Here is a 27,336-nt window from a genome sequence, read left to right as displayed (position 1 = left end):
AAAGTACTCTCGGATTAAGAAGCTTTCCACAATGAAAATAATATTTCAGCTGTGTGGAGCTCTCAAGACCACCCCTCTTATCCTTGGTATACTTCCAAAATGGGGTGTGCCACTAACAGAAGTGGGTATAGGTTTTAAAAATATACTAAATTTTCCTCTCATTCAACTGACTGGCTTTACTACATGTTTTGACAGAATGGTCAAGTCTTCTGAAATTTATTCAACATTTACTGTTCTGAGTTTTGAATCTCTGGGTTTAAAAACATGGCTGTGTCAATTTGCATGGTATTTTGTCACTAATACAGACATAGAGGTCACTTGTCACACATACCTTAAATAATACACCACATTAAACCAAAAACATACAAGGTAAAACCTACACTTAAAAATCATGTAGAACATGCACAAAAATCAGTCCTGCAAATTCACGCACAGAAACAATTTTATATATATAAAAAAGCTTACTAGAATGTGAACTTGCTAAACTATATAAACCATTAGAAAAAAAAATATGGGCCCCAATCTGATGTGCATATATGCACATGCATGGACCCCCATTTATTTCCTGGTTTATCCCAAGCAGGTCTCTTAGCAGTAAAATGTCAATGCCATATCATCATTTAGCAGAAGGGTAGCTGCGTTAGTCTGGATCTGTAAATATAGATCATGCTCCAATCCATCTGTTAGTCTATAAAGTGCCACAAGACTCTTTTCAGAGTAGCAGCCATATTAGTCTGTATTCGCAAAAAGAAAAGGAGTACTTGTGGCATCTTAGAGACTAAGAAATTTATTTGACCATAAGCTTTCATGAGCTACAGCAAGGTGAGCTGTGGCTCACGAAAGCTTATGCTTAAATAAATTTGTTAGTCTCTAAGGTGCCACAGGTCCTGCTTTGAGCAGGGGGTTGGACTAGAAGACCATCTGAGGTCCCTTCAAACCCTGATATTCCACTATTCTAAGTACTCCTTTTCTTTTTACAAGACTCTTTGCCGCTTTTATAATATTTGTTACACCCCACTTTCTCAGGGCTGAGTCAAACAGACTAGGCCAGGCTTGGTCACCCTGGCAGAACAGGTGGTTACCTAGGGCAGAGTAAAGGCCAGTCCTTTCCAGCACCAGCGAGGGATAAACCAGTTGAGTGTCACATGCTCCACTTCACCAGGTCGGAGACAACCCCGGCCCTGGGGGCCATGGTCTGAAGGTCTCTCAGCCCTAGGAAAGGGATGCGGGGCACATATACTAGAGTCTCCCACGGCGGCCAGCAGCAGGAGCCACTCGCAAAGTCCCTCGCTCTCAGTCAGACGAAAAGGAGTGAACTTCAGCAGGGCGCGTGAGGTCCAGGAGCAGGAGCTGGGCGAAGGCTAAGGCAGGACAGGCTGGAGGGAGCGGGCTGCTGCGGAGTGGCGGTGAAGAGGCGAGGAGACGGGGGGGAATAAAACAATGCAGCGAGGCAGAGACGGAGTCGGGGGTGCGGGAAGTTAACAGCGATGGGAGGGCGGAAGGCTCCGGGGCGCGTGCGGGACAGCGGGAGGCTCCCTGTGGTGAAGGTCTGGCGGGAGCAGCGCTCAGGTTTTGCGGAAAAGATGCAGACGTACGAAAGCACTTCCCAGGCAGCGTTTGAAAGGGTTGGAGGAGGTGCGGCGATGGCGCGCGCTAAGCTACCGCCATTCCATGCCTGTTTCCTACGGTCCGCCCCCCCCTAGTCTGCTGCCAGTTTGAAACTTAAACAGCCCCAGCGCTTCCCATTGGGCCCCCTTAGCGATCACGTGATTTTGCTTCTACCACTCAGACCGTTTCGCGCGCCTTTTCGAATTGGAGTTTTCATCGACAGGTCCTGTATCCTTCCTCCTCACTCGCGCAGGAGGGAGGGAAATAAAATAGTCCTGGAAGGATGTCTGTCCCAACGGTCGAAATTTCTGTAGCTCCAGAAGGGTGATTTCTGTCAGCAGGTGAGTGAAGGAAGCCAGGCAAGTATTGTGGGGGCTACTGGGGTTTGTTTTATGTGGTGATTGGTGAAGGGTTACGAAGGGCGGAGTGAGGCGGCCTCGGTACCGGCTCCGGCCGGCAGGAGTGCGGCGGCCGGACGAGTGACTCGCCGACTGGAGCTAAGAGTCTACGCGCGAGCGCGCGCGCGCGGAGACGCTCAGGCAGCGCGGTGAAGGGAGCGGGCTCGGGGGGCTGAATGTGGCCCGGCTGGCGAGATCTGGATGAACGGACCGTGAGGGGCAATCGGACAGGTAGGGGCCGTTCTCTTTCGCACCCCGCGTTTGAAGGGGTGCTGTGAGTGTGGTGCTCGCCGTGGTAGGTCGTTGGGGGGGGCGGTATCCCACCCCGTCTCTGTGTAGTGTCGGGAGCCGGGGTGTTTCGGAGGAGGACCGGGGTGTGAGGAAGCGGAACGAAAGAGTTGTTTCTTGGTTGTGGCTGGGAATGGTAGAGGGAGCCCTAGGGGAAACATGGGGGCCGAGGTTGAACTGTGTTGATTTTGGGGAGGGGAATTGGGGGGGGGGTTGGTCTGTGTTGGTTTTGGGGAGGGGGGGACTAGATGCTGGGGGGGTAGGTTCCCAGTGGCGAGCAGCATGGATGAGTTGTGGAGTTTTCAGGGGAGAGGGTCCAACTGCTTAAATAGCTCGGGGCATGTGTGTATTGTAGCTTTTTGGTAGGTGGCTCAGGTCATGATTATTATTGTAACTGTCAGAGTCTCCTCACCTTGACATTGACAGTCTCATTTCAAGCAGAGCCTATGCTGATTTGTCATTTTCTCTAGAGGTTCTCCTCCAACTGGTTCTAACAATGTCTCGGTGTGGTTGACATATAATCCCTCCTCTCTGTGTCTTGTTTTTGTTTTTAACTACTGTACATAGGCGCATCAGGCTGTCCCCTAAAATCCTCCGAGAGTATTTCTTTGCAAATGATGAATTAGTTTAGAAACCTGTACAGATGGTGTGGCATTTTATTTTATGCTTGCATTGGCCTGAATCCTCAAGCTGGGGGACAATTAGGATAAGTGTTTAAGAAATCTCATTTAAATTCATACAGCACAAAAATGAAGAGTCTGTTAAAGAGACACTATCAAATTTGGCACAATATTTGGAAATTTTAAAAGCAATCTTAAAAAAAATGAGAAAGATGGGAATTCATGTTTACAAAAAAATAGGAAAGATGAGTACTTTTAACGGAGTCCATTCCTTGTTTTCAGTTCTAATACTGCAGTTTTGTGCTGGTGCATGAATCTAAAATTGAAGTGGATCAAAACCAACTGAAACTACCTGTTCTGTTGTCCTTGTGAGGAGGGATATATGAAAAAGTGTGAAAAGTAAATGGTCTTATACATTTCTTTCAGTTTAAATAATGTAAGGTGGTTTTTGTAACATAGGGATGTTAGGGATGCTTGATTTTTTTTTAATTATTATTTATTAATTATTAATTTATCCTTTAAGTAGTATGCCACAATAATGTGAAATTAAAAAAAAAACTGCTTTGAAAAGGGCTTTCTGCTCCCATCTTTTCAGCATCAGAGAAACTGGCCCTATATAGGAGAACAGTTAAAGTAAACTCAGTAAATAGAAAATGTGGTTTTCAAGTTATCCCTTAATTATATGTTTACCTGCAAATTTTAACCTGAATGTCCTGCAAATTTTAATGCTCAAAATTGTATTACAACTAATCTCAAATTAGGCAGTCATTCTTTTCCAAATGATTGAGATTTGGAAGGGCTGTTTTTGTAATATACACAACTTTACACAGGCACAGGCACTTTAAAAAGTCATGCATTTATTTGAAAATTTGTTCACTATTGTAACATCTTACATTTATATAACAGAGAAATGGAAGAAAAGTTTGCATTTGTTTTTTTCTTTTCAGTGCATATGACAGCATTTTGTCATACATGTGCATTCAAATTATTTCCTTTTTTGTATAGTCATTTTCCCCTGTTTGAATGAGACTCACACAGCATTAGAGAGGGGGAAACATTTCGGCACATAGGAAAGCTAATAATCATAAAAACATTAAGAATAGTTGGGAGCAGATTTTATATCTGAAAGAACTTTCAAGTCACATTCATTTATATCAATATAGTTTATATTGCCCCCTTTTAAAGCATTCAGTTATGGAAACGTTGTGATACTTAGACACCAAAAATATGTAAAGATAGAAAAGTAATTTTTTACATCAACCTGATACAGTTACTCATGGGGGAATTCTGCACCAAAAAAATTTAAAAATATGCGCCAAAAAAATATGCGCACAATATTTTAAAATTCTGCACGTTTTGTCAAAAATAACAGTGTAACAATACCAGTCTCAATTATTTTGGTAATTTATTTCAAAATAACTGTAAGCAACTATGTCTGTAACAATATAGACAACAAAAAAGATTCAGGAAATGTGTTTTGACAAATAGATTTCTTATTAGGCATATTAATACACAACTCTGAGTAATAATTCATGTAAACTATCATGCAGAAATGTATTTCCCACACCCCTCAGAAGCAGTGCAAAGGCCTGGGAGAGTCAGGTGTAAAAGAGGAGCTGAGGGAGAGGGAAGTAATTGCTGGGAAAGAGCCTGGGTGTGAACTTGGAGGGTTGTTGGGTTTGAGTGGGAAAAGTATGGAACAGGGTTTTTTGTGGGTGTGGGGAGGGATTGTTAGGGAGCTTCCCCCATGCAGACCCTGTATGACACCCAGCTTGTCTCATTCAGTCAGGCACATGTGTCCCTGTACTGCTCTATCTCCATGTATCCTTGCACCCCTACTTAGCCACCTCCTCATCCCCCCATCTCCATGTATCCCTCTCCCGGTCCCTATGTGGCCCTGCACTCCCACTCCCATTCAGCTCCTGCCCCAGTCTGTCCCCCTCTCTAGCTCTTCTGAACCCCAGTCTGTGACCCCGCCCCCCAAGCAACCCAATAACACCTGCCTCCCAGCCTGGCCCCACGGGCAGGACGCTGTGAGGCAGGCACCCTCTTTCTTTTCCCTATCCGCAACTAGGGCTGCTCCCTGCTGGGAGTGGCTGCTTTCTGTTCTGGCACCACAGTGGCCCCTTGTGAGTGAAAGGAGTATCTGCAGCACCTTTCCATCAGAATGTGTTTTCTGTTGGGGGAAACAGTTCTGCATGGCCCATGAATTCTGCATGTGTGCCTTTCTATGAACATCTGCCGACTTTCACCTCCTGTTAATAGGTATCATTTAACAGTTCCCACGAACCCTTGTGAGTGAAAAAACGTTGGGATCCTTCTTCATGTAAATTGTAGAGAATTTGTCTTTTGAACATAATTTATATAACCAAGGTACCTATGTTCATAAATATGTAGATCTTAATTTGCGGTAGTAAATTTGACATTCCGTTACAGGTAAGACTTCCAGTTTCAAAGATGCCACTCTTTGGGAAAATTGTTGTTATTAAACGGAATGGGACCGATGGAATCCATTTTCCACTCACTGCAAGTTCTTGTTTATTTGGAAGGTAAGAATTGGTAATGTTAGAAATTATTTATATACATCAAGAGAACATGTTATTAACATTTTCTTAGTGTTATATTTTTCTTTATTTTACAAGCTTTGCTGTTTAATACAAATAAATGTTTGAATATTTGCAAGTAGTGGAGAATGTTTAATGAAGGAAAAAAAGCTCAAGCTAGTTCCCAGGATAAACCGTTGAATTTCCACCCTCTGACTGCACGACATAGCTGCTTGTCTCAGCTTCACTCTGTAGTAAGGGGGAATCTAGAGGATGCAGGGAGCTTGTGGGGAAGAAAAGTCCCAACTGGATTCATGCTTGGCCAGCTGGGGACAGAGGCCTAATAAGAGGGAGGAGGTCACTAAAGGAAAGAACCAAGGCTGAGCTGGGACTAGAGGTAAAAGTCAAAAGAGGTCTTTTGCTGCCATTGGGGTTACAGACTGAGTCAGTACATTGTGGTACAGTGTACCAGCCCATCTCTTGAACTCCTGTTTTGCTCTTTTGAATCTATGCTTTCATTTAAAAAAATAAACAGAAATGAAGAGTAACTCTATAGTTGTTATGGTTTCAAAAGAAAACGTAAAAAGTGTCAGAGTGAAACTAATGAAGAGATATCTGTATGAGTCTGCAGAGAGCATGAAATAGCTCTGAGAGGTGTGTACTGCATCATTTCTGTTAAGTGTGTTACATACTCAGTGATAACAATTAAATGTCAGCATTAACTATTTCATTCCTCATGTAAGAAAGGGGAGGAAAAATTGTAGATTTATGCAATTTGCTGAGATCGACAGCCTGATTTTTGGTGCTCCAAGTGACTTTAGGGATATTTCTTTTACTGCCAATCAAAAAAAAGAATCAAGCCCAAGGAGTCTAACCAGAACCCATGGGCAGATGCAAGCCTTGCCAAAAAGGAGCCAAGCTCAAGGAGCTCTGAGAACATAGATGATCATATTTTGAACATCTGTAAAATATACTTTGAGTGGCATCTTATTTGGACTACTCTCTTATGTGGAAATGGTATTCTGAATAGCTGGCAAGCTGCTCAGGCAGGAAGGGGCAGGTTGAGAAGTCAGCATGCTGATGTGTGATGTTTGTTACTAAGCGTGAACAGAAGTTGAGCTGACCTTAGAACTAACACAAATTTTCTTAAAAGTTGATAAATTGTTTTATACAGTATATGAATTTTTTGAATGTTACTCAAAGAAAAAGTGAAACAAACATAGGTTTGTGTATTTGAATATTAGAGCACCAAACAAATACTAAAATTTGAGTTTTGAATATAACACTTTATTTTATACTGGAAGGGGAAATTGATTTAGTAGACAGGGTACAGCTAGCTGGATCCTGTTCTCTGAAACCCTCCCCCCTTCATGGCCCTGATCGTCTACACTGCAATTTTATAGCCCCAAAAGCCTGTGTCAGCTGACTCAGGCCAGCTGCTGCTGGGCAGTGGGATCTTTTATTGCAATGTAAACATACACTAAATGCCATGGCTGGGAGCCTTATATAAAACCCCAATCCTGCAGTCAAATCCACTATAGGACTCCTCTGTTCACGTAGACCCCATTGGTTTCAGTGGGGCTGTTCATGTGTCTGCACTGATCCAATTCTAAGATGAGGGCCTGCAATTTTAAAGTTCCCTAATATTTAGTTTCTACCAAATATAGATAGGTAAATCTGTCATGACTCCAAACTCAATCTGGGATCTGAAAGTTAAGTTGTGTTCTTTGTGTTGCACATATTAGCAGCAAGAAAGATTTTGTAGGCCTAAATTTGCCTCTGACTTCAAATTTGGCCATGCAACTGGAATTTAGTAAATAATTCTGATGATATGAGCCAGAATAGATAAATGCATTTCTTACTTGCAATCCTTAGATTTCATGTTTCTTTCTCTGCTTCCTCTATTTTTTTCTGTCCTTTTAAATTTCAGGACTGGTTCTTTGACTGCTTTAGATGTTAGCACCAAAACCAAACACAATACCCTAAAAGTACCTAAGCAGTTTTGCCAGTGCTTTCTTTTCTCTTGTATTGCAGCCAGGAATTAAGTACTAATGATGTGAATCCTGTAATCTGAAAGGAATACTCTGATAATGTAGGGATATGCGTGGATAAATACCTAACAGAATATCATTCACTAAAGCTGTTAAGCTAGAGTAAATATCTGATTGAAAAGCAACATTTGTGGGAGAGAGAAATCTTCTGTGACTTAGTTATTTTGTCTTTGATTTTTGGGAAACTTTCCACTGTTGCTAGCAATAGCGGTACTGCAACAGTGCTTGTGCAGTAGTGAAAGATTTTTCAAAATTGTCTTTGTACGTGCAACTGGTGGACATATCCAGCTAGTTCTTAGTTTAAGAAGCTGTACATTTTAATAGTGTATATTTAGTTTAAAATTTGCTTTAGGTTTTCTCAGTGCTTGTGCTGACTTTAAATATTTTTATATTGCATTTTCAAACAGCATCATAACATTTTTGCAGATATTAAATGATCATGTATTCAGAAGCAAATTCTCTAAAATAAAGTTCTTCTGTTCTCTTAATTACTTGCTTAAAACTAAAGTTGTGCTTTTCAACCAAAGGAAAACGGAGTGCGATATCCGCATACAGCTGCCTCAAGTCTCAAAAGAACATTGTAAAATTGAAGTCAATGAGAACAAGGAGGTAAGTTTTGTTTTTAATTGTATTATATTCCATCACTGCATTTCTTCAGATTACTGAACTAGCTATTTTTGTTTCATTTGTAGGCAATCTTGATTAATTTAAGTACTGTAAATCCAACGCAATTGAATGGTAACAGTTTTCAGCAACCTGCACATCTGAAGCATGGAGATGTGTTCACTATTGTTGATCGTTCTTTCAGGTCAGTAACAATGAAGGAGGCAAGCAACTATGACACTGATTGTGCATTGAAATCTGAAAAAGCACACTCTTACATCTCCAAGGAGCTCCATTGATTTCAGTGGTGCTCCCTAAGGACATAGGGGTCCACCTACCCACATCTCATTGTGGGATCAGAGACAGAGGTTTAATCTGAGGTTGACACATTTTCTTCTTACTCCCTAAAATAAATTTTAATTTAATTTCATGCTTCATATTTCCTTAAAGAGTTTCTGCATAGTATGATCAGAAAGCTGAGCTGTTAAAGCATTATGTCACCTTTAAACTATTTACCAATAAGCTATTCATGACAGTATTGTCTTGATATCTTGGTGTGACTTTCTCCTAAGGTTAGATGTGTTGTATTAATTCAGATGGAATATCTGGGCTAAAGGGTAAAAGGTGTTGTTGTAATGCCGTCACTGTCCAACATTAAACCGTGTTCAACAAGGTTTGGAGTTTGGTATATAGAGACCACAGCCTGCTTAGTACCATGGCAAACACACCATTAAAAATCGTTTTAACCTTTTATTAAGATAAAGAAATGAAGGGAAAAAAAGTTGAAACACTTTGAAATGTAGACTACTAAGTAAGGCTTTCATTTTAAAAACATCCCTTTTTTCCCTTTAGCTGGAGAGAAATTTTAGCAGGAAAATCCTCCTTGTTTGACATCTCTCAGACTTAAATTGTAATAATTGTCCTTTGAGGGGAAAAAAGAAGTTAGTTGAGAGCTGTTGCTGCTGCTGTTAAAGTCTAATTGTGTTCCATCTCAGGGGGTGGTTGGGATTTGACGAGCTGGCAGAAGTGGTGATATCATCTGGTTCCCTTTCTCTGGCCTGGTCTGATCAGGACATCTCTCAGGATCAGAATGATGAAGGCTTAGGGTCGCAGGAGATGGCGGGGTGACAACCATGATACGAAGCTTGCTCCACTAGCCAATTTTTTCTCCAAAATTTCTTTCTTTAAGGACCCCAAAAAAGTAGCGGTGGGTCGAATAGCTCTTCCTGCATTATTTTGTCCAACAATTGGGCCTAGTTTCTGATGTACCAATTTTGGTTCAGAGTTCTCATGTTTACCAAGCTTGATCTTAACACGGTCCTTGAGTTATATCAGTAGGCCTTTTTGTTTGCATTAATTCAGTCTGTCTCCTTTTTATGCCTTTTCCCATGAACAATTGTTCTTATAGGTTATTGTGATATCTTATGAATTTTCACATACTTTTTACAGTTGAGCTCACAATTAGGGTAGATTTGTAGGCTCAATTATTACAACAGACTTTTGGAGAAAAATTCACAACTATGCCTCGGTGCAATTTATAACCAGTTAAATAATGGTATTATTGCTGGAAGGGGACAATTACTACAGAGTTTAAGTAAGGGTTTATGTAAGTTTTACAGTTAGCCATCATAAATGTAACATAAGCAAAGAGGTTGTTTTCTTCTATTAAATTTTTTTCAGGTTTGAATATCTGCCTCAATCAAGGCCAAGAAAGAGACTTTCTAGAACTCCAAAAAATGAAACCCTACAGGTAATTTTAAGGCCACTGACTACATTTGCTGAACATATGCATGGTGTCATCTGTCATGTCATATTAGTATTGGTTCAGTGATTTATCTTCCCCTTCCTATTAGCTTGGCATCACACACTAATCCAGTGATTGAAGCTGTGAAGAAACTCTTGAGAAATATTGTTTTCTTACTATTTACTAATTCATATTGGCTTATGTCAGTTTTCAGCAATGTAAATATTTAATTATAATATTCTAAACTGTTATCAGCAGAACTAAGGATTATTTTTTAAAAACAGTTTGGCTGTTTTAAGAGAGGATGGGTACAGGGGTATTGAGACATTTGAGATCCTTGTACCTTAATTTTTACATTTTAAAGAATTACAGGAGTAAATCATAGCTGTACGTCCCTGCGTCAAAGTATTTCTAGTGTCCTGCTTCCAATATAATCTTATTCTGAATAGCAGTAATGAGTAATGCAGTGTTGTTAATGACGTGTCTCCATCTTCCTGGCCAATGACAATCTAAAGGAGTTAAGTTAGCACAAACTGGGAAGCTTGTCCTCAAGACTGTGAGCAGCCTCTTTTTAGAAAATAATCTGTGATTGTTACTCCATGTGCCCATTACATTAAAGTAATGTTTAAGTCTCTCTAAAGATTGATCAAAGCATTAAATTTTAAATTTTATCTTCATGACTAGCAGGTTTTGTTAACCTTTTCTTTTACAGTCTTTTGCCCATATTATCAATATACTTGTTGAAATGAGTATCTTGTAGGAGTATTGTTAATCAGCAGATTGTCATGAACATTGAAACACTTATGTAGGCTGCAATTCTTATATTTAAACTAGTAGCTGAAAGCCCATATTGTCTTATAGGTGAGGTACTTGAGCCAAGTAATCCATCGTCTGTGCAGTGTCCTGCATATAACTAATGAAATAGTTGCATGCAAATTAGCTGGGGAATAAGGGTGGTGATTGTTACCTCTGATATCACAATGATCTAGGACTTTAGCATGGGATAAGTAGATGCCCACTGTAGCTGAAAGCTTGTGCTGTTGCACAGATGTAATTCAAGAAGTCAAAATTACTGAGAACTTAAACTGGATTGTAACACACCACAAATGCCAGTGATGATTGAACCTGATATTCTAAACAAAGAACTCTCAATCATGCTTGTAGTTGTTTCCGGTGCTTCACGCTGGCTCAACAGACATTCCAGGCTTTACGGTGACAATCCTGGCCTCTTATTATATTGATGAGCAGGCTGTCCTGAAGTCTAATAAGCATATCATCTCAGTTTGGTTTAATTATCAGAATTTAGCTGTAATGCATGCTCAGGCTACAGATTCTTTTGGAATTAATGACTATTCCAAAAAAATAAGAAACTATAAAACTGTCTTCAGGAGCCTCAGATGTCTTACTCAAGTAGTAACCTGTGTGACCAACTTCAAATACTGTGCAATTTCATATAATGCATGGATTTAAATTTTTGTATGCCTGGTGCTCAATTAAAATTTGTCTTGGTTATGAAGAGGGGCCAAATTCTGTAATCTTCTGAAAATGTGGAGTAGAAAACTGTATTTGTGATAAAATATGTTGCTTTATCGTAACACTGTACAAATTTACAGGTTCTTCATGTTCAGCAGGTGGCAGAAGTGGAATTACAGAGCCCAAGATCTAAAAGTCCTCAGACCTCTGGTTGGTAGCTGTTTCATGTAGTTTGCTTTTTTCAATATTATATAGTCACATTTTATTCTTAGCATGCTTGCAAAAAGAAGATGGGAAAATGTCAAAAGATTCATTTTACAAGTCAACCTGTTACTTCAGTTGAACTTTATTTTAATAGGTTTCAGAGTAGCAGCTGTGTTAGTCTGTATTCGCAAAAAGAAAAGGAGTACTTGTGGCACCTTAGAGACTAATAAATTTATTTGAGCATAAGTGCATCCGATGAAGTGAGCTGTAGCTCACAAAAGCTTATGCTCAAATAAATTTGTTAGTCTCTATGGTGCCACAAGTACTCCTTTCCTTTTTATTTTAATGTTACTGAATAGATAATTAGATTTTGCAGACCAAATTCTGCTTTTTAGAGGCATTAAATAAGTATAATTGAGGACAAAAATTAACCACTGCAATTAAAATTTCACTAATTCAGTTGATGTCTGAGGTACAAAAGAATCATTACTCTCCACAGCAAATGTTATATCTGCTCTTGAGTGCTAATAGGAAGAGAACATTTAAAAAAGAAAATGGATTATAAAGTTCCAACTTTTGGATGCACCCAGGAAACGGATCCATCGATTCCAAAGATGCCATTTATAGTTGCTTTTTGGAGTAGAACTGCACATTTTAGCCTACAAGTCTATGTGTACTCTAGGCTTTTTCTTAAATTCTCTGCCACAAGTGCAGCTCCACTAGTATAGTGCAAATGCAGAGGTACTGTGGGCTTTCTACACTAGTATTTAACCCTGAGCAAGTCTAGAGAATACAGTGATTCAAAATCTGTGCTAGCATTGCTACCTTTTCTTACCAGCAGTAGATGGAGAAATTGAGGCTTTGTCTATACTAGGACCAGTTGACTGATGTACTTGGTCAGTGGAAAGTCTCCATTCATCCACACAGATTTGCTACAATGGGTTTTTCAGTGAGGGTCAATCATTGCAAGTTATCCCAGTATCCAGTCTCAACTGGTGTTAGCACAATAGATTAAGTACCTATTGTGGACACATCCCGCTATCATGGTAACACTGTCACCACAAAAGGTCTTCCCACTTCTGACCCATAATGCAATAATCTCTCCTGAAGCGTCCTGTCTCTTCATACCACCACCTGTTTTCATAGTCCACAGTCTAGGGATCACCTTGTCCACAATAATTCTATAGTACATTCTGCACGGAGCTCAGTTTGAGCTATTTTCATTGCAAAATGTGCTTTTTTCTCCCCACAAAAAAAGATTTTATAGAGAAGCTGTTATATACTTCAGCATGGTCCTTTGAGAGATCCTGGACCATCATTTTTCTGTGGGGTGAGGAACTTGTACAATCACAGCAGGGAAGTCCAGCATTTGTCAGCAGCGATCCAAGCTGGCCTCAAGCAATGCTGAGACAAGGGGAAGGACCCCAGTGGCAGTTGCCACAATCATGCATCACAGAATCAATGTAGATGCCAGGCAAAACTGGTTAATTTACCGTGGTAGTTCTGTATCGGTTTAAACAAACTTATTTGGAGTTTTAACAATCAGATTCATCCAACTGATTTGAAATTAGCATCCATTCACCTATCTAATGTATACAAAACCCTAAGAGGCCTGTGTGAACCATAGTGATGCAGTTATTGATTCTGCAGATAGACAATATTTCTGAGATATGACCTACTATTTCTCAATGTGGGGCTAATTCAAGGTCTAAATACAATTTAAATATCAACATAAACAATTTAACTACTGATGAATGTATTACAAAAATTCAAATAGGATTGTGAACAGAGCTTGACTAGTGGGCAAAACTTTAGTGCTGATATTTTATCTCAGCCGCTAACCCTGATTGGTGTTGCTGCCTCTTTATTCAAAAGTGCAAATCTTGTTGAAGGAGAAAACCTGTTTTTCTACCCATTTAATAACAGTCCTCCAGTTTTAAAATATATATATGTGTAAGGTTCTTTTTACCCTTTATTACTATCTAGATAAAATCATAGAATGTGAAGGCCAGAATTTTGGTGAAAATGACAAGCAAAGCACTGAGGAAGATATTTCCAGAGTTGTACCAGCCAAACAACATGCAACACCTAAATCAACATACAAAACAGCTAAATCTAACAGAAGAGAAAATGAGATGTCTCCTTTTAGCAAACTTTATGAATTGTTGAAAAATGAGATCGATGTGAAAACACAGAAAGATGGCAACGACGAGATGCCTATGCCACGACAAGCAGGTGATTTATTTTTTTTTTTAAAGAGAGGATGGTGATATAATGTTGATGGCCACTGTAGGAGTTATTATTTATGCAGGATATTAGAACAACACTAATTTAACCATAGATTCCTTTATTAAATCCAAAGGCCAAATGGAATTTATACAATTGCTCTAAATGGGCCTACAAAGCCTAAATAAGCAATTTACTATATCCAAAGAGTAACAAAACATTCATAAGCATTTGATCAAACGGGCTAAATCCAGGGGTGCTGAGACTCATTTGTCAGCTCCAACATTATCAGGCAGGTATTAGCAGAGTTTTACTTTTTTTAATACTCTTTAACAAACAAGTCATGTCATTCCCAATTACAGATTTCAGGTAAACACCAATTTGAGACAGTTCGCCTTTATTTCCAATCTTAATCTTGATGAGATTTAAAACTTCCTTCCCCTCTGCCCCCCAGGTCTTTCCTCCCTATCTCTTCCCCTCCTTCTTGCTGCCCAACGGTTTTTCCTTTGCATCATGGGCCCTAATTTTTGAGATAACACTGGTATGTGGGATAGAAGGTCCACATTGGCTCTTTTGTTTAAAATGATCTGCAGAGGCCTTCTTTTTAGAAACATACCCTTTTTTCATTATTTATTCTTTTAACCAGATATCCTCCCTACGTCATTCCTTCTGGCATTATATAACTCATTACTTTCAAAGCCTCTCTTTTACTTGCTATTTAGGGCCTTTCTTTACAATATATTTCTTTAACCAGATGTAAAATAACTTCTGTTATTTATTCTACAGAGACTAATGCCCAGCAAATTTCATTATTGATATTTCCATCTGGTCAAGAGACCCAAACTAAGGAAAAAGAGGCAATCATTGGTGAAGATATGGAACAGTCTGAAGTTAAAGAACAAGAAATACACAGTGTGGAACTTAATCAGATTTCTACTGAAGGAAATAGTTCTAAGAAGACCAATGAAATAAGTTCTGCAAATTCAGATGAACCACGGACTGGACAAGATCCATCATTAGGAGTTAAAGCAACAGAAATTTCAAATGAAATTCAAAAGAAAGATGTAGTGTGCAGTAGAGTTGGTGGGAATGAATCATGTATTTTGGGGAAAAGTAATAAATATTCAAAGCAAAAGAGAAATAGTAAACAGCTTACACCAAGAAAATCCTTAAATGCAGAAGAAGTGCTAAAAGAAATTCATGATGAGACTTACTCTGTTAGCATAACTAAGGAGAGAGATTCTGAAACTGTTGAATTTTCTCCTGGGTATAGTAATTCCAAAAGCCCCAAAGGGAGTGTTAGACAGGGTAAAAAAATTTCAAATAAAAGTCCATCATCAGAATTATTAACTCCGGAAAGGTTAACATCAAAAGACGCATCTTCTGCTAGTGGTAAATATCACTCTGGAGCGCGAAGGGGAAGACGAATGAGCTCTGGAAAGATGGCTGAAGAAACACTGGAGGGAGATTCATCTCAAGAACCTGACAAGAATGTAGATATTAAAGGTAGTGACGTTAAAGAAAAGCTGACCACAGAGAACTACCAACAGAAATTAGAGGTGGAAGATGCTAATATTGTACTGGGTCCTCACAGGTTGTCATCAAAAAGAAGGTGCTCTGAAAGTGATGCACTTCTGAGAGATGATGAAGTTGCATCAAAAATCAATATTTCTAGCCTACCTACTGAAGACAAAAATTCAGGTAAATACTTTGTATGGTTAGGAGCTATATTTTAAATTTATTTGGGAGAGACTATCATGTTTTATGTAAGTGAAGAAATGGTTTTTTTGCTGCACATCTATCCTTAACTATTGTATATGTAATTATGGCTAACCATAATTAATACATTGAAATTGTTTGAGAAAATGTGAATGTAACTACATCTGCTGAATTAATTGTGCAAAAACTAAGTTATAAGGATTTGTGCTCATTGTGGCTTGAAATGTGCTTCAGACTTTAAAATGAGTAAAAATTAATTTCTAATTTATATGCTGTAATGTTTGACTCTTCATATATAAAGAAATTTTTCAATTGTAATTTTTAAAAGGGGAGACAAAGAGGTTACCTCAAAAGCGGAAAAGTGGAGAACTTGAGTTATTACATCAGCCTTTTGGGAAAAGAAAGAGAGTGTCCTTTGGTGGTCATCTCAGTCCTGAACTTTTTGATAAAAGTCTGCCACCCAATTCACCACTTAGAAGAGGTGCAATTCCAGCAAGGTTAAGCTTACCATTTGGAAATTCACCTCGTGCAGTTCTGAAGAAGGGCCAGGGATTCAAACGTCTTGTAATCAAGGTAAACTTTAAAGATGAAAATTTAAACATTACCAAGGAAACAAAATAGAAATTTCGAGTTTGAAAATTACAAAAAGGCATACATGAGGAAATGTAGATACTGTACCTTCAGCTTTAGATAGTATTTAAATACAGCTATTTCCGGTGTAGCTAGCTCTTCAGTATTTTTGAACTCCCATGTTTGAAGGCCAGCTCATCAGTATCTTATTTGAGATTGTATTTTTACTATAAATTACATATTAACTGGAATTGACATTTATTGGGAAACTATCATAATTTGGACTGAAAATTGACTAAAGGAATAAAATGCTTGAAGCTACAAAACAACAAATTAATTGTAGCCTGAAAATGTTTATCCATTGCTTCCACCAATCTGTGAATTAAGTTTAGTAAAAGATATGTATCAAACTTAATGTAACAGCTTTTTAAAACTGAAATTTTAACTTACATTTAGGAAATAAATGATTTACTTCAGTTCTCATTTCTTACCCTTTTTACAGCTGGTTTGAAATGAAAATGTTGAACATCTTTTTAATTTCCAAGTTTTATTTTAAATGAGTAAAAGCTTGTTTCAGTTAATTTGATACATTGAGCGTGTGCTTTTCAGAATTAGGTGAGAATTTGTATTTCTACTTTGTGAGAAATTTTTTTTAATCCTATCAGGATCTTTCAGAGCATTTGCAGAGACAAAAATCATCACAAAGAAACTTGCCCGCCAGGAGGTCCCCGGCTGCCTCACCGCCCGCCAGGAGGTCCCCGGATGTCTCGCCGCCCGCCCTTAAAAAAGCGTCACCTAAGCTCACTGCAAACTCCCCATCAAATACACCATACACAAAAGGACGTTTCTCTATTTCTCACATTAGCACACCATCTCCTACTTCAAAGAAGCAGGGTACTGCTGCAACAGAAGTTAAGGAAAGCGAGAGAGATTTTATTGGAGTCAAGACACCTGAATCTTTTCATATTAACCAGGAACATCAGATGTCTGTGCCAACTACACCTAAACAATTAATAAGGCGTAGTGTAAGATTTTCTGCGAAGAGAACTCCCATGAAGAGGAGGAGTGATGCTGTGGAAACAATTCATTCTAAAAGAAGAAGTGGTGCTTCTAAAGCCAATTTGCTAGGTTTGTTTAAGTAGTTGATTTTGGAGACTATTAGTGCTTTTTTAAAAACTGAACAGAAGCCATTAATTCATGCATATGCATTATGATATTCTTTAATTACATATCACACATACTATATTTTCTACATGACCCCTACTAGGGATGTAAACAGTTAACCGGTAAGCATTAAGCTTACCGGTTAACCAAAGTTTATTGTTAATACTGGCAGCCCCATGTTGGACCCCAGCTACGCCGCACCAGCCAGCGGGAGCCCAGCCCCGGCTATGCCAGCCCCCTCCAGCTACTTCAGTTAACCAAAATAATTTTAATCGTTTAACCAGTTAACTTTAACCAATATTTACATTCCTAACCCCTACCTTTTTCAGTGCACAGGATGAATTTTATCCTCATCATTCAGTATGTGATGCTATGTGTTATTTTCTGTACATCCAAACCTTGCACTGAATATAGCTTTGAAGAGTTTAAGGCTGGAAAGGATCATTAGATTATCTAGTTTGCCCTCCTGTATATAACAGGCCATTACATTTCACCCAGTTATCTCTGTATTAAGCCGAATAACTTGTTTGACTAAAGCATAACATCCAGAAAGGCATCCAGATTGGAGTTGGAGAAACCACCATTTTCTTTGGTAGTTCATTCCAATGGTTCATAACCCTCACTAGTAAAATTTGTGCCTTGAATTTGTCTGACTTCAGCTTCTAGCCACTAGTGGCTCTTATGCATTTCTCTGCTGGATGAGAGCCCTTTGGTATCTGGTATTCTCCTAGTGAAAGGTACTTATGCAGTATAATCAAGTAATCTCTCAACTTTTCTTTTCTTTTTTTTTTTTTTTAAATTAACTAAATGTATTGAGCTCTTTGAGTCTCTCATTGTAAGTTTTTTTCATTTTTGTGGCTTTGTGTGTCTACTCTCAAATTTTTTAAGATCCTTTGTAAAATGTGGACATTAGAACTGTAGCAGTATTCTAGTATCTGTATCATCAGAGGTAAAATCACTTCATTACTCCCCTGCATTGTGTTAGCCTTAGAATAGAATCCATTTCACCAAGGTGACATTCGGTTATCTTGTAACCACAAGAACATCCTTTCTGTTCCTGCAGTCCTCCTGCTTGGGTCACTACATACTTACAACTTCTGCAACAAATGAGGCAGGTGTCCTGCATCATTCTGTGCATAGGATGAATGGTGCTCAAGGAGTTAATCAGTTGTCTACAGGAGTCCTTTGTGGGGTGGGGGGGAAGAGAGTTAAATAGTTATGAACATGTAATTAATAACTATCGTAATACATATACCAAATGGACTGAATTAAGAGTGCATGGAAAATCTTATGTCTGGTAGTCCCCAACTTTTTATTGCTTGATTTTGTAATCTAATAATTCTTTAGAAATAGTTTTAAATGTAATTTAATCAGCTTTTAAAAAATGCAAACTGAAAAGATAAATTCCATCTTTTGGAATCATATTCCCCTTCCAGCCCCCTGGATCAGCATCATAATCGGAACTTTTAGATACCCAGTACAGACCTTAACCAGCAGAGCTAATAGTAACTGGTAGTAGGAGTAGGCAGTTATCTTTTGTGAGCCAGACACTAGATGCAGAGGATATACACCTTGCCAGTGGATTTTGCAGCTATTTGCTGACAGAGGAACTTGGCCGTTTGGATATCCTGTCTCTTCCTTTCCTCTCTTCACCCTCCTCCCACTGCCTTCAGGTTATGGAGAAGTGTGTGCTGTAGTGGTAGTATAAACCAGTAGTTCTCAATCTTTTTGAGCACAGGACCCATTTATAGATGTGTATGGTCTGTTGCAACCCAATAAATAGTCTAGGGTGGAGACCTGGGGTGGTTTCGGTTGGGACCTGCCCAGCACTCACAATGGCAGCTCCTGAGCTGTGGGCTGGCTGGGCTTGGCTCATGACTCTGGGCATGGCATTCTCTAGTGTTGCAGTGCTGCTTAGGTTCACCCCACTCCCATAACTGGATCAAATTTGTGTGAATGGAGTTGCAACCAGGCTCATGAGGTGGCAGTGCCACTCACTCAGATTTGGCCTATCCAGAGTCTTGTCATCATGATGCTGGGACCCCAGAGGTTGCAGTGCCTGGAGCAGCTCACCTAGCCCAAACAACCCTGTGGGACAGGAGCTGCCATTGTGGTGACCCAATTTTGGGTCCAGATCCATAGGTTGATAAACCCTGCTGTAGATCTTTCTGCTCTTATCCTTACCGGTCTTCTCCCTCTGCTCCTATCCTTGTATCTTGTTCTGTTCCCACTTTGCTCCTGTCTGTCCTTACCTTTCCTGTTCCCTTTCTGGCTATTATCTCTAGAGGAGCAATTGTAGAATATTTTGCTCAGTCCTGGTCAGGAGCATGCTCAGTGTGGCTGGCACAGGGCTTGATGGAGACAGCCATACCCAATGTAGATGAAGTCTTTGGTTAATTTTGTTGCCTACCTCTAATAAACCTCTGAGCATGTGCGTGCCAATAGCAATTATCAGAAGCCTATAATTCTGCCAAAATCGGGTGGATTTTCACAAGAACCAGCAGCTGGCACCTCGGATCTCTGCCAAATTTCAAGTCCTTGCTCCGAACCATAGAGACTAGAGTTTCTGTGGAATAAGCATAAAAATATAAAAGGTCTATTTTTCCCTGTCCTTGTTCTTGGAAATGACTAAACCACTTTTACTGAAACGTATATCTCAGCATACGTGTCATAAAAAAAAAATTCAAATGATTAAAGTTTTGCAAAGATATAAGCAACTGAAAATAGGGCCTTACAATGGAAAGTGTTATACAACCTCAAGTCTAAGTGTTATTGCCACCTCCACCTGTAATTACCAATCTCCTGAGCCAAGTTCCATAGCAAATGTAATTTAAATATGGGAATTATGAGGAAATAACTCTGGACTGCTGTTTGCACCTTGAGAACTGTTCTCAATCTTTTTTTTTTTTTTTTGCTTTCCAGTTGCAAAATCTTGGGCAGAAGTGGTGAAGTTGGGTGTTGCAAGACCGCAAGTAAAAGCTGTTAAAAAATGTGTTCTCAAAGGAAAATCAGCCAAGAAGTTAACAAAATCACCCAAGGTATTTTTATTTAAAATAAACCATACTATTTTCTGAATGCATAGCCTCATCGGCTTTTAGTACATTGTTAGTAGCTAGGTGTGTTTCAAAATCTTCCTTGTCCGCCAAATAGCCTTTGAGCACTGATATACATCTCCTGGATGACTCTAAATGTGCTAGATTCCAAACATTCTTTCTTGATTAGTGAAAGGACAGGGCCAAATTTGCACCATTTTTCATTGTATTGATATATTAAATACAGGATTTAATTGAAACTAAAGAATGTGTACCTTTAAAATATTTTGATATCCACAGTGAGATATAGTATCGTTCAGCAGAACTAGTGTAAGAGACAAGGTTATCAGTGATCTCAAACTCAAAATTATAATGTGAGCCATTTCTGAAGATAAAGGTCTTGTGGATCATCTTCACACACCCAGTTTTATATTTTCCTGTATCAACAAACTGGAAATGTAGGACTTTAAAGTTATTAGTACCATAAAACCTTAAGTGTTCATTGCTCTAACTTGTCTAAGGTTCTTTGAAATTTAGTCCTGTGTTTGCTACTTCTCTGGTGTAACTGTTTATTTGATATGAATTCATCTAATCAAATTTGCTGATGTGAAGTAACCACATGTAGTGAAGGGTGAGATGCTTTGTTTATTAAAAGTCCATTGGAAACGCAAGTGTTTCTGGACTGATATACAGCTCTTGTCACAATTAGTTCATATTACAAAGCAATTTCTGTTAAAATTGCGTGCCTTAGTAAAGAAAGTACTGTTTCTTCTGTTTTTCTGCCTATTCAGTTGTACAAAGACTAGAATATGTTGTTTTCTGCCATATTTTAAGGACCTGATCTTTCCTCAGGTTAAACAAAGTGTTTGGTTTACCCACCTTTCAAGATAAAACTTCCCTTTATTTGCTGCTTACAGTGGTACAGGACAACAGCGGTATTTCTGTTCTTGTCCTTCTTCCTTAGTTGGTATTAATATAATACTTTAGTTTGTATTCATCCAGCAGACATCAGCTATCATTGAGGGGGGTATATGTGGAAGGGCTAATTAATCCATTGCAGTGTGTTGAATGGATAATCAATTTTACTTTTATTAGTAAAATTAAAACTGTGAATTTCTAATAAATTTTAATTTTGTTATAATATTTAGAAAATTTTCTTTCAGTTAATTAGAGTAGTTCTGTGTTAGTGTTCTGCAGTAGCATGTTGTAAACACAGTTTGATTTCCAGAATTTGGTTTTTTGTGCCCACAGAAACGGGGAGCCTTTGTCTAAATCTGGGTTATTGGGCTGTCATCAGAAAGGAAGGTTGTCACAACTGCAGGGCCAGGAGGGGAAAAAGAGGGAGGCAGCTTAACTTGTGTTCTGTAAGAAATTGATTATAACAAGCAGTAGAAAATGTTGATTTATTCAGAACTTTGAGTTCTTAAATTGTTGTATGCAGAGTTTGCTAGAAGTTGATTACCTTTAGTACATAGGCATTGCTCTTTGACCTATTTCTAGCCAAATTTTACTTTTGAGGTCACCATTAAATGTTTCTCCCATTCTGGGTGCCAAAACATTGAAAGAGTAAATTTTTCCCTCTTCCTCCTGTGACAAAGTCCCGAGCCTGTATTGGTGGGTCCCACGCTTCTGGGCAGTTTCAGTGGCCTCAGAAACTCGATAAGGCCCCAACGTGACCTTCCTTTCTCAGTATAGCAGCAAGAGTCACAGCCTATTGAGTTACTTTCATCACCAGCCAGTATGGGAGATGGGAAGGGGGAATACCCCACAGTCTCTGTTGCTCCATAGAGCTCAGTAGGCACAGTTCAGCCTCCTGCCTGGACCGAGTCCTGCTTCCCTTCTCCAGGGGATCTCTGTAGAGTGTGTGTGCGGGGAGACGGGGGAGAACCTGTCCTCTACTCCAGGTTCCAGCCCAGGGACCCTAATGGTAGCAGTTGTTGGTGGCTTTCCCTTCAACACTGACACCGCTTTGATTCCCTGGGCCATTCCCCCCATGGTCCCCTTTTCCTAGCATCACCCTTACCTCAGGTTTTAGCAATGCTTCTTCTCATCCACCTCCTAGAGGGTGCTGGAAGGAGAGCTTTTAAACAGTGTAAGTGGGACCTTGATTGGTTCCAGCTGTCTCCATTAGCCTAACGGCCTTAACTGGTTAATTAGCATCAGGTGTCTTAATTGGCCTGGAGTAGCCTTTGTTTGGCTATCCAGGGAACAAGGCCCTGCTCATTCTGAAGGCTGATATACCTGCCTTCCAGCACTCTCTTACATTCTTCTGGTCTGAATCTGTCACACTCCCCATTTCCCAAACTTAACACATGAGGGGAAATAAAAGAAACAATTATAGCAGAAAAATGAAAATAGAGTCTTACAAAAATTTGTTTTAATCTTAAAAAGTTTTGTGATAGCTTTTGATAGCAAATACGCATTTTATACTGCTGACTAGAGCGGAATGGTTTGAATCAAGGGGATTGAAATCAGCAAGCAGGAAATATTTATTTCAATAATTTATTTTAATCTTTATTTGTATTTCTTAATTACTTTCCTAAAGGACGGTTTATTTTTTTTCATTGCTTTGTAACCAATAAAACACATTGATTTTCAATTAGATGTAGCCTTTACACCAGTGTTTCTCAGCATATTACACATTGTGGGATGCATATGTGGCCTAGAATGTGTAACCTGTCAGGGCAGAGGCAGCTGAGACCCTGAACCCCAGACCCCTGCCATGCAGGCTGCTGCCCCAGCCAGTTGCCACCACCCTGGAACCCTGTCCCCTGCCATGCGGCTGCCCAACCCCAGGACACCTGCCACGCGGGGCGGGCCCAGAGCCTGCAGGGTGGGCTGGTGTCCCCAGGTTCCCACAGGGCCAGCTGGCTGCCCCAGATCCCAGGACCCCCGCCATGTGGAGCAAGCCAGCTGCCCATCCCAGTCCCCTGCTGCGTGTCTGCCCAGGCCCATGGGGCCCAACAGCTGTCCTGACCTTGGGGACTGCGGGGCCCCATGGGAGCCCTACACCCCACACACCCCAATGCTAGGTGGCGGGGCAGCCCAGACCCCCTCCCGGGCAGCTGGGAACCCAGGACCCCGGACATACCCGTAGCCGTTAGCACACAGGGGCCGCAGTTGTATGCTAATTGGGCCACATGCGAGCCATGAGTTGAGAACTGCTGCTTTACACTGTATTTCAAGAATACTTGTGATATGTCAAGCTCTGCTTGGACGGAAATTCAATTAAAAATGCACAAAACCCATATTTTAAAATTGTTTTTAGAAGTTCAGTATAACTACCTTTAACGTGCTGGAATAGATAAGAAAAGAGTTTTGTAAAAACATGTTTTGCATTTAAAACTAACTGATAAATTATTATCTATAGTTAGTGAATTGAACTGATTGATTCTGGTCATTGTGTGCTTCAATATCACCCACTCACACCAAGTTTTTATTCATAGCTTGGAAGAGGAAAACAAGTTTTCCTGCTTTTTTCATCTTCCAATTGGTTTCTTAGCTTTGCATGAACTATTCATTGAACTGAAGTGAAGAAAACATTCTCTCTCTGTCTGCAGAAGAGACAACTGATATCAAGGGCTGGTTTAGTACATCAACAAACCCAGTTCTAGGTTTATTTTGAAAAATAAACCCGAATTTCATTTAATTAAAAAAGCCAACTTAAACTAAAAATCCATTTTTTAAAAAAATGCACATTGGTTCTGACTTTGGTCTGATCTGTGAACAAATGTACACTGATTTAACTAAAATCAATTTTTAAATGTAAACCAGTCTAAGGTTTGCACCAGTTCAACTAAACAGACTTAAAACTTTCAGTAACACTGGTACAGGTTTGTGTGTGGATCTTACACTGTTCTGGTCATTACAATAAATTCTCATTTACTGAGCAACTCTGTTTTTCTTTCTACAGACTCCAGCAAGAAAAGTAAAGGGTCATTTTAGTACAGGTCATGCAGATTCTCCAGCTACCATAGTGATAGGAAAAGCTCATACCACCACAGTGAAGCTGGTTGGACAGGCCCCTAGAGTGGTGAAGAATTGTGCTTTGAAACAAAACATGGATATAAATGAAAGCTTCACAGGTAATTTGCACACTTTTTTAAATTAAGCCACATAATTCTTGCCTTATTTCACTTCATGTTGGTTGATAAAAGCAGTTTCTACTTAATACAGTCTATTGTGTAACTTGGAACATGTTAATCTCCGTTACATAGTAGAAAATACCTTTATGTACTGCGGGGACCATAACTTCAATTTTTTTTTGGCCTTGAGTTTAAAATCTCAACTTGAACCTTGTATTAGGAGGGTTTGTATTTAATTTCAACTTCTTAAAAATGAGCGAACTTTGTCAAGTTCATCACTGTCTATGTCATTACCTTCTAGGTCCCTCCATTGTTTTCCCCCTCTTCTGCTACATCAAATACAAACTTCATGTTCTAACCTTCAAAGCTGAACACAGTTAAGCTCTGCAGTATCTCTCCTTCTTAACCCAAGGTTGACTGCTCTCTTGACTTCACCAATGATGCTAGAGTCTCCGTTGCCTGGTTTTCTACTTTCTTTACACTAGTGCCTTTATGCTTTCTCCCATACTGCACTTGCAAATGGGAAATACTGCCAGTCAAATCTGTAAAACTACCACTTTCTCTTAAGTGTCTTAAATCTCACCTATATTATAATGAGTAAGGCTACATTTTAGTCACCGGTATTTTTAGTAAAAGTCATCAACAGGTCACTGGCAGTAAACAAAAATTCATGGCCAGTGACCTGTCCATGATTTGTGCTAAATAACTCTGACTAAATCTTGGGTGCTCTGGGGTAGCAGGTGGTGGTGCGTGGCCCAGGGCCCCTGCTGATGCTGCTGGGGGGGGTGGTCTGGGACCCCCCCGCTGCTGTGGGGAGGGGAGGCGCATGGTGACCCAAGATCCCTGCTGTGGAGGGCAGTGGCCAGACACACCGGCTGCTGCAGAAGTCCCAGAGGTCTCGAAAAGTCACAGAATCCGTGACTTCCATGACAGACTCGCAGCCTTAGTAATGAGTACTGAAAACTGCTATATAATAACTGGTTAGTAGTAAGCTGTGATTGCTGCTACTGATTAGTATAATTTTTAGCCAATCAGTACTAAAACATTTTATTTTGTTAATCTATCCTCTTACTTCCTCTCCAACTGGGATCTTTATTTTTTTTTTTAATATGTACCTGTTATGTCTTGGTGTCTAGATAGTAAGTTCTTTGGAGATGGACTTTCATGTACTATCTTTGTGCAGTGCCTCGCACAATTGGACCCAAACTAGGTTTTGGCATCTGAAAGCTGCTGCAGTGTAAATGTTATTTGAGTGGTGTCTCAATCAAATATTATTTTAATGTATAGTTGTAATTATTTCTATTTGTGATGTTCCATACGTGCATAGAATCATAGAATATTAGGGTTGGAAGAGACCTCAGGAGGTCATCTAGTCCAATCCCCTGCTCAAAGCAAGACCAACACTAGCTAAATCATCCCAGCATGTGTGCTTTCTCTATATCTGGAGCACAATTGTGCATACAAATTAGGCCATCATACGTTGATGCATCAGTAAAATATGTCTCTAGATAAAGCTTATATGTAGTTTAGTATAGTAGCGTTTCATTGTTTTACAAATAAAAAGAATTATGTTCAATTTATTTAAAATGAATGTGGTGAAAAGTTTAAAAGCAGGATGTGTAGCTAACAGCAGAAAAATGTTAAACTTTACATTATATTTGGATGTCTTGCTGTATATAATGCTGTGTGTCCACTTTCTCTTTGTGGTTAATATAGAACTTCTCACAGTGAAGTATCAATAACTCTTGAATTGAGTTTGACTCACACACACACACCTGTTTTGCAGTGCTTACACATGTACTTGGTATTTTGCAGACAATTTCTACTACTCAGTTCTGCTGTACTACATCCTTATTGTTCTAGATTTGTGTTTTTTAAATCAGGGAATTTAGTCTTTTTTTCAATCTGGGATGAAACTACTAACCTGACTTTCATTTATGACATAACATATTTCCAGAGGTGACTCGAACAATCGGTGTATTAACATATTATACCACCTACCTCCTGTTATAACGCCTCTACTGTGAAACAAAGGCGTAGACGTATGATTATCTGCCCTTAAATGTACATTGTGTGGTGTACTATTTGAAGAAAGGGACTAAGTCACAATGCTTTATTTTATTCTTTGTTCTGCCACTGTATAACTGTTTTGTAAATCAAAGCATATGCTAATTACTTTAAACATAATTAATAGGAATGACTGAGATGTTTAGAACTCCAGTAAATGAAAATCAAAAAAGTCCATCTTTATCTGCTGCTCACAAGACTGATCTTATACCATCATGTGCTAAAGCAGAAGGCTCTGAGGTACACACTCCAGAGGAGTCTGGTATGTTTGTTTCTTCTTTTTAATAGCTCTGTGGAAAGGGAGTGAGGGTTTATGGATTGCATATAAGAAAAGCAGGCTAGTGCTACTAACCTGGATCTTTGAAGCTAAGCTTAGTCAATTATTGGTTTTGTTTTAACCTATGCAGACTTAGTGTAGAGTGAGAATGGGGCAGGTGGCAATTTGAGGTAATTCTGAGATAGGTGGTTGAATGCTGCTTTCTATCTTAAAAGATGTATTTGTAGTCCCAACTATTTCTGAACTAGGATGATCCACTTCTTCATTAAATGGTTGTGTCCCATGGAGTATGGTGCTTTCAGAATACTGAAGCATGTGTGATTGTGCAAAATGGGTTTAAAGCACTCAACATTGAAGAGTTGGTATGCTTCAGCAAAATGCAGTGAATTGTTGAATGCAGACACAACTAAGCCCAATGCTTGTGTTTTAAGGTAGGGCGAGGGTGGTGTTGATGGAAAAGGTGGGGCCCAGAATGAGAAGTCAAAGGCCATCAAAGGTGGAAGGATGATACTGCGTAGGCACCTTCCTAACTTCCCTAACTTCTTTGGTAGGGTTTCCTTCCTTTCTGTTGTAACTCTTGGTACTAGTCTTGGTACAAGTCTAGCAACTTGGGTTGCTGTAAGGATCAAAGCTAATACTGTCCCTGAGAGATCAAATGAGATCT

At 39.5% G+C, this 27,336-nt stretch overlaps 1 protein-coding gene across 3 annotated transcripts in view; it reads left to right on the top strand.

Annotated features, from left to right (window-relative positions):
- The first annotated feature begins 1,838 nt into the window (after positions 1-1,838).
- MKI67 (marker of proliferation Ki-67) overlaps positions 1,839-27,336 on the top strand; it is a 41,373-nt gene continuing 15,875 nt past the window's right edge. The window contains exons 1-14 of one of the 3 annotated variants that reach the window (XM_073354049.1): positions 2,115-2,237; positions 3,197-3,313; positions 5,351-5,463; positions 8,036-8,117; positions 8,201-8,316; positions 9,792-9,861; positions 11,469-11,538; positions 13,519-13,767; positions 14,545-15,459; positions 15,806-16,050; positions 16,713-17,175; positions 20,134-20,249; positions 24,157-24,328; positions 26,523-26,657. In XM_073354049.1, the coding sequence (XP_073210150.1) occupies positions 5,372-5,463; positions 8,036-8,117; positions 8,201-8,316; positions 9,792-9,861; positions 11,469-11,538; positions 13,519-13,767; positions 14,545-15,459; positions 15,806-16,050; positions 16,713-17,175; positions 20,134-20,249; positions 24,157-24,328; positions 26,523-26,657 (2,725 nt within the window). In that variant the 5' untranslated portion in view covers positions 2,115-2,237; positions 3,197-3,313; positions 5,351-5,371. Of the gene's footprint in view, positions 1,950-2,114; positions 2,238-3,196; positions 3,314-5,350; positions 5,464-8,035; positions 8,118-8,200; positions 8,317-9,791; positions 9,862-11,468; positions 11,539-13,518; positions 13,768-14,544; positions 15,460-15,805; positions 16,051-16,712; positions 17,176-20,133; positions 20,250-24,156; positions 24,329-26,522; positions 26,658-27,336 lie in introns of those variants that run through there. The other 2 variants (XM_073354050.1, XM_073354048.1) reach the window with 2 other exon arrangements.

This window comes from Lepidochelys kempii, chromosome 7 (assembly GCF_965140265.1).
Source record: "Lepidochelys kempii isolate rLepKem1 chromosome 7, rLepKem1.hap2, whole genome shotgun sequence".
Taxonomy (NCBI): domain Eukaryota; kingdom Metazoa; phylum Chordata; order Testudines; family Cheloniidae; genus Lepidochelys; species Lepidochelys kempii.
The sequence above is the reverse complement of the archived record's forward strand: the minus strand, read 5'-3'. Positions and strand labels throughout refer to the sequence as shown.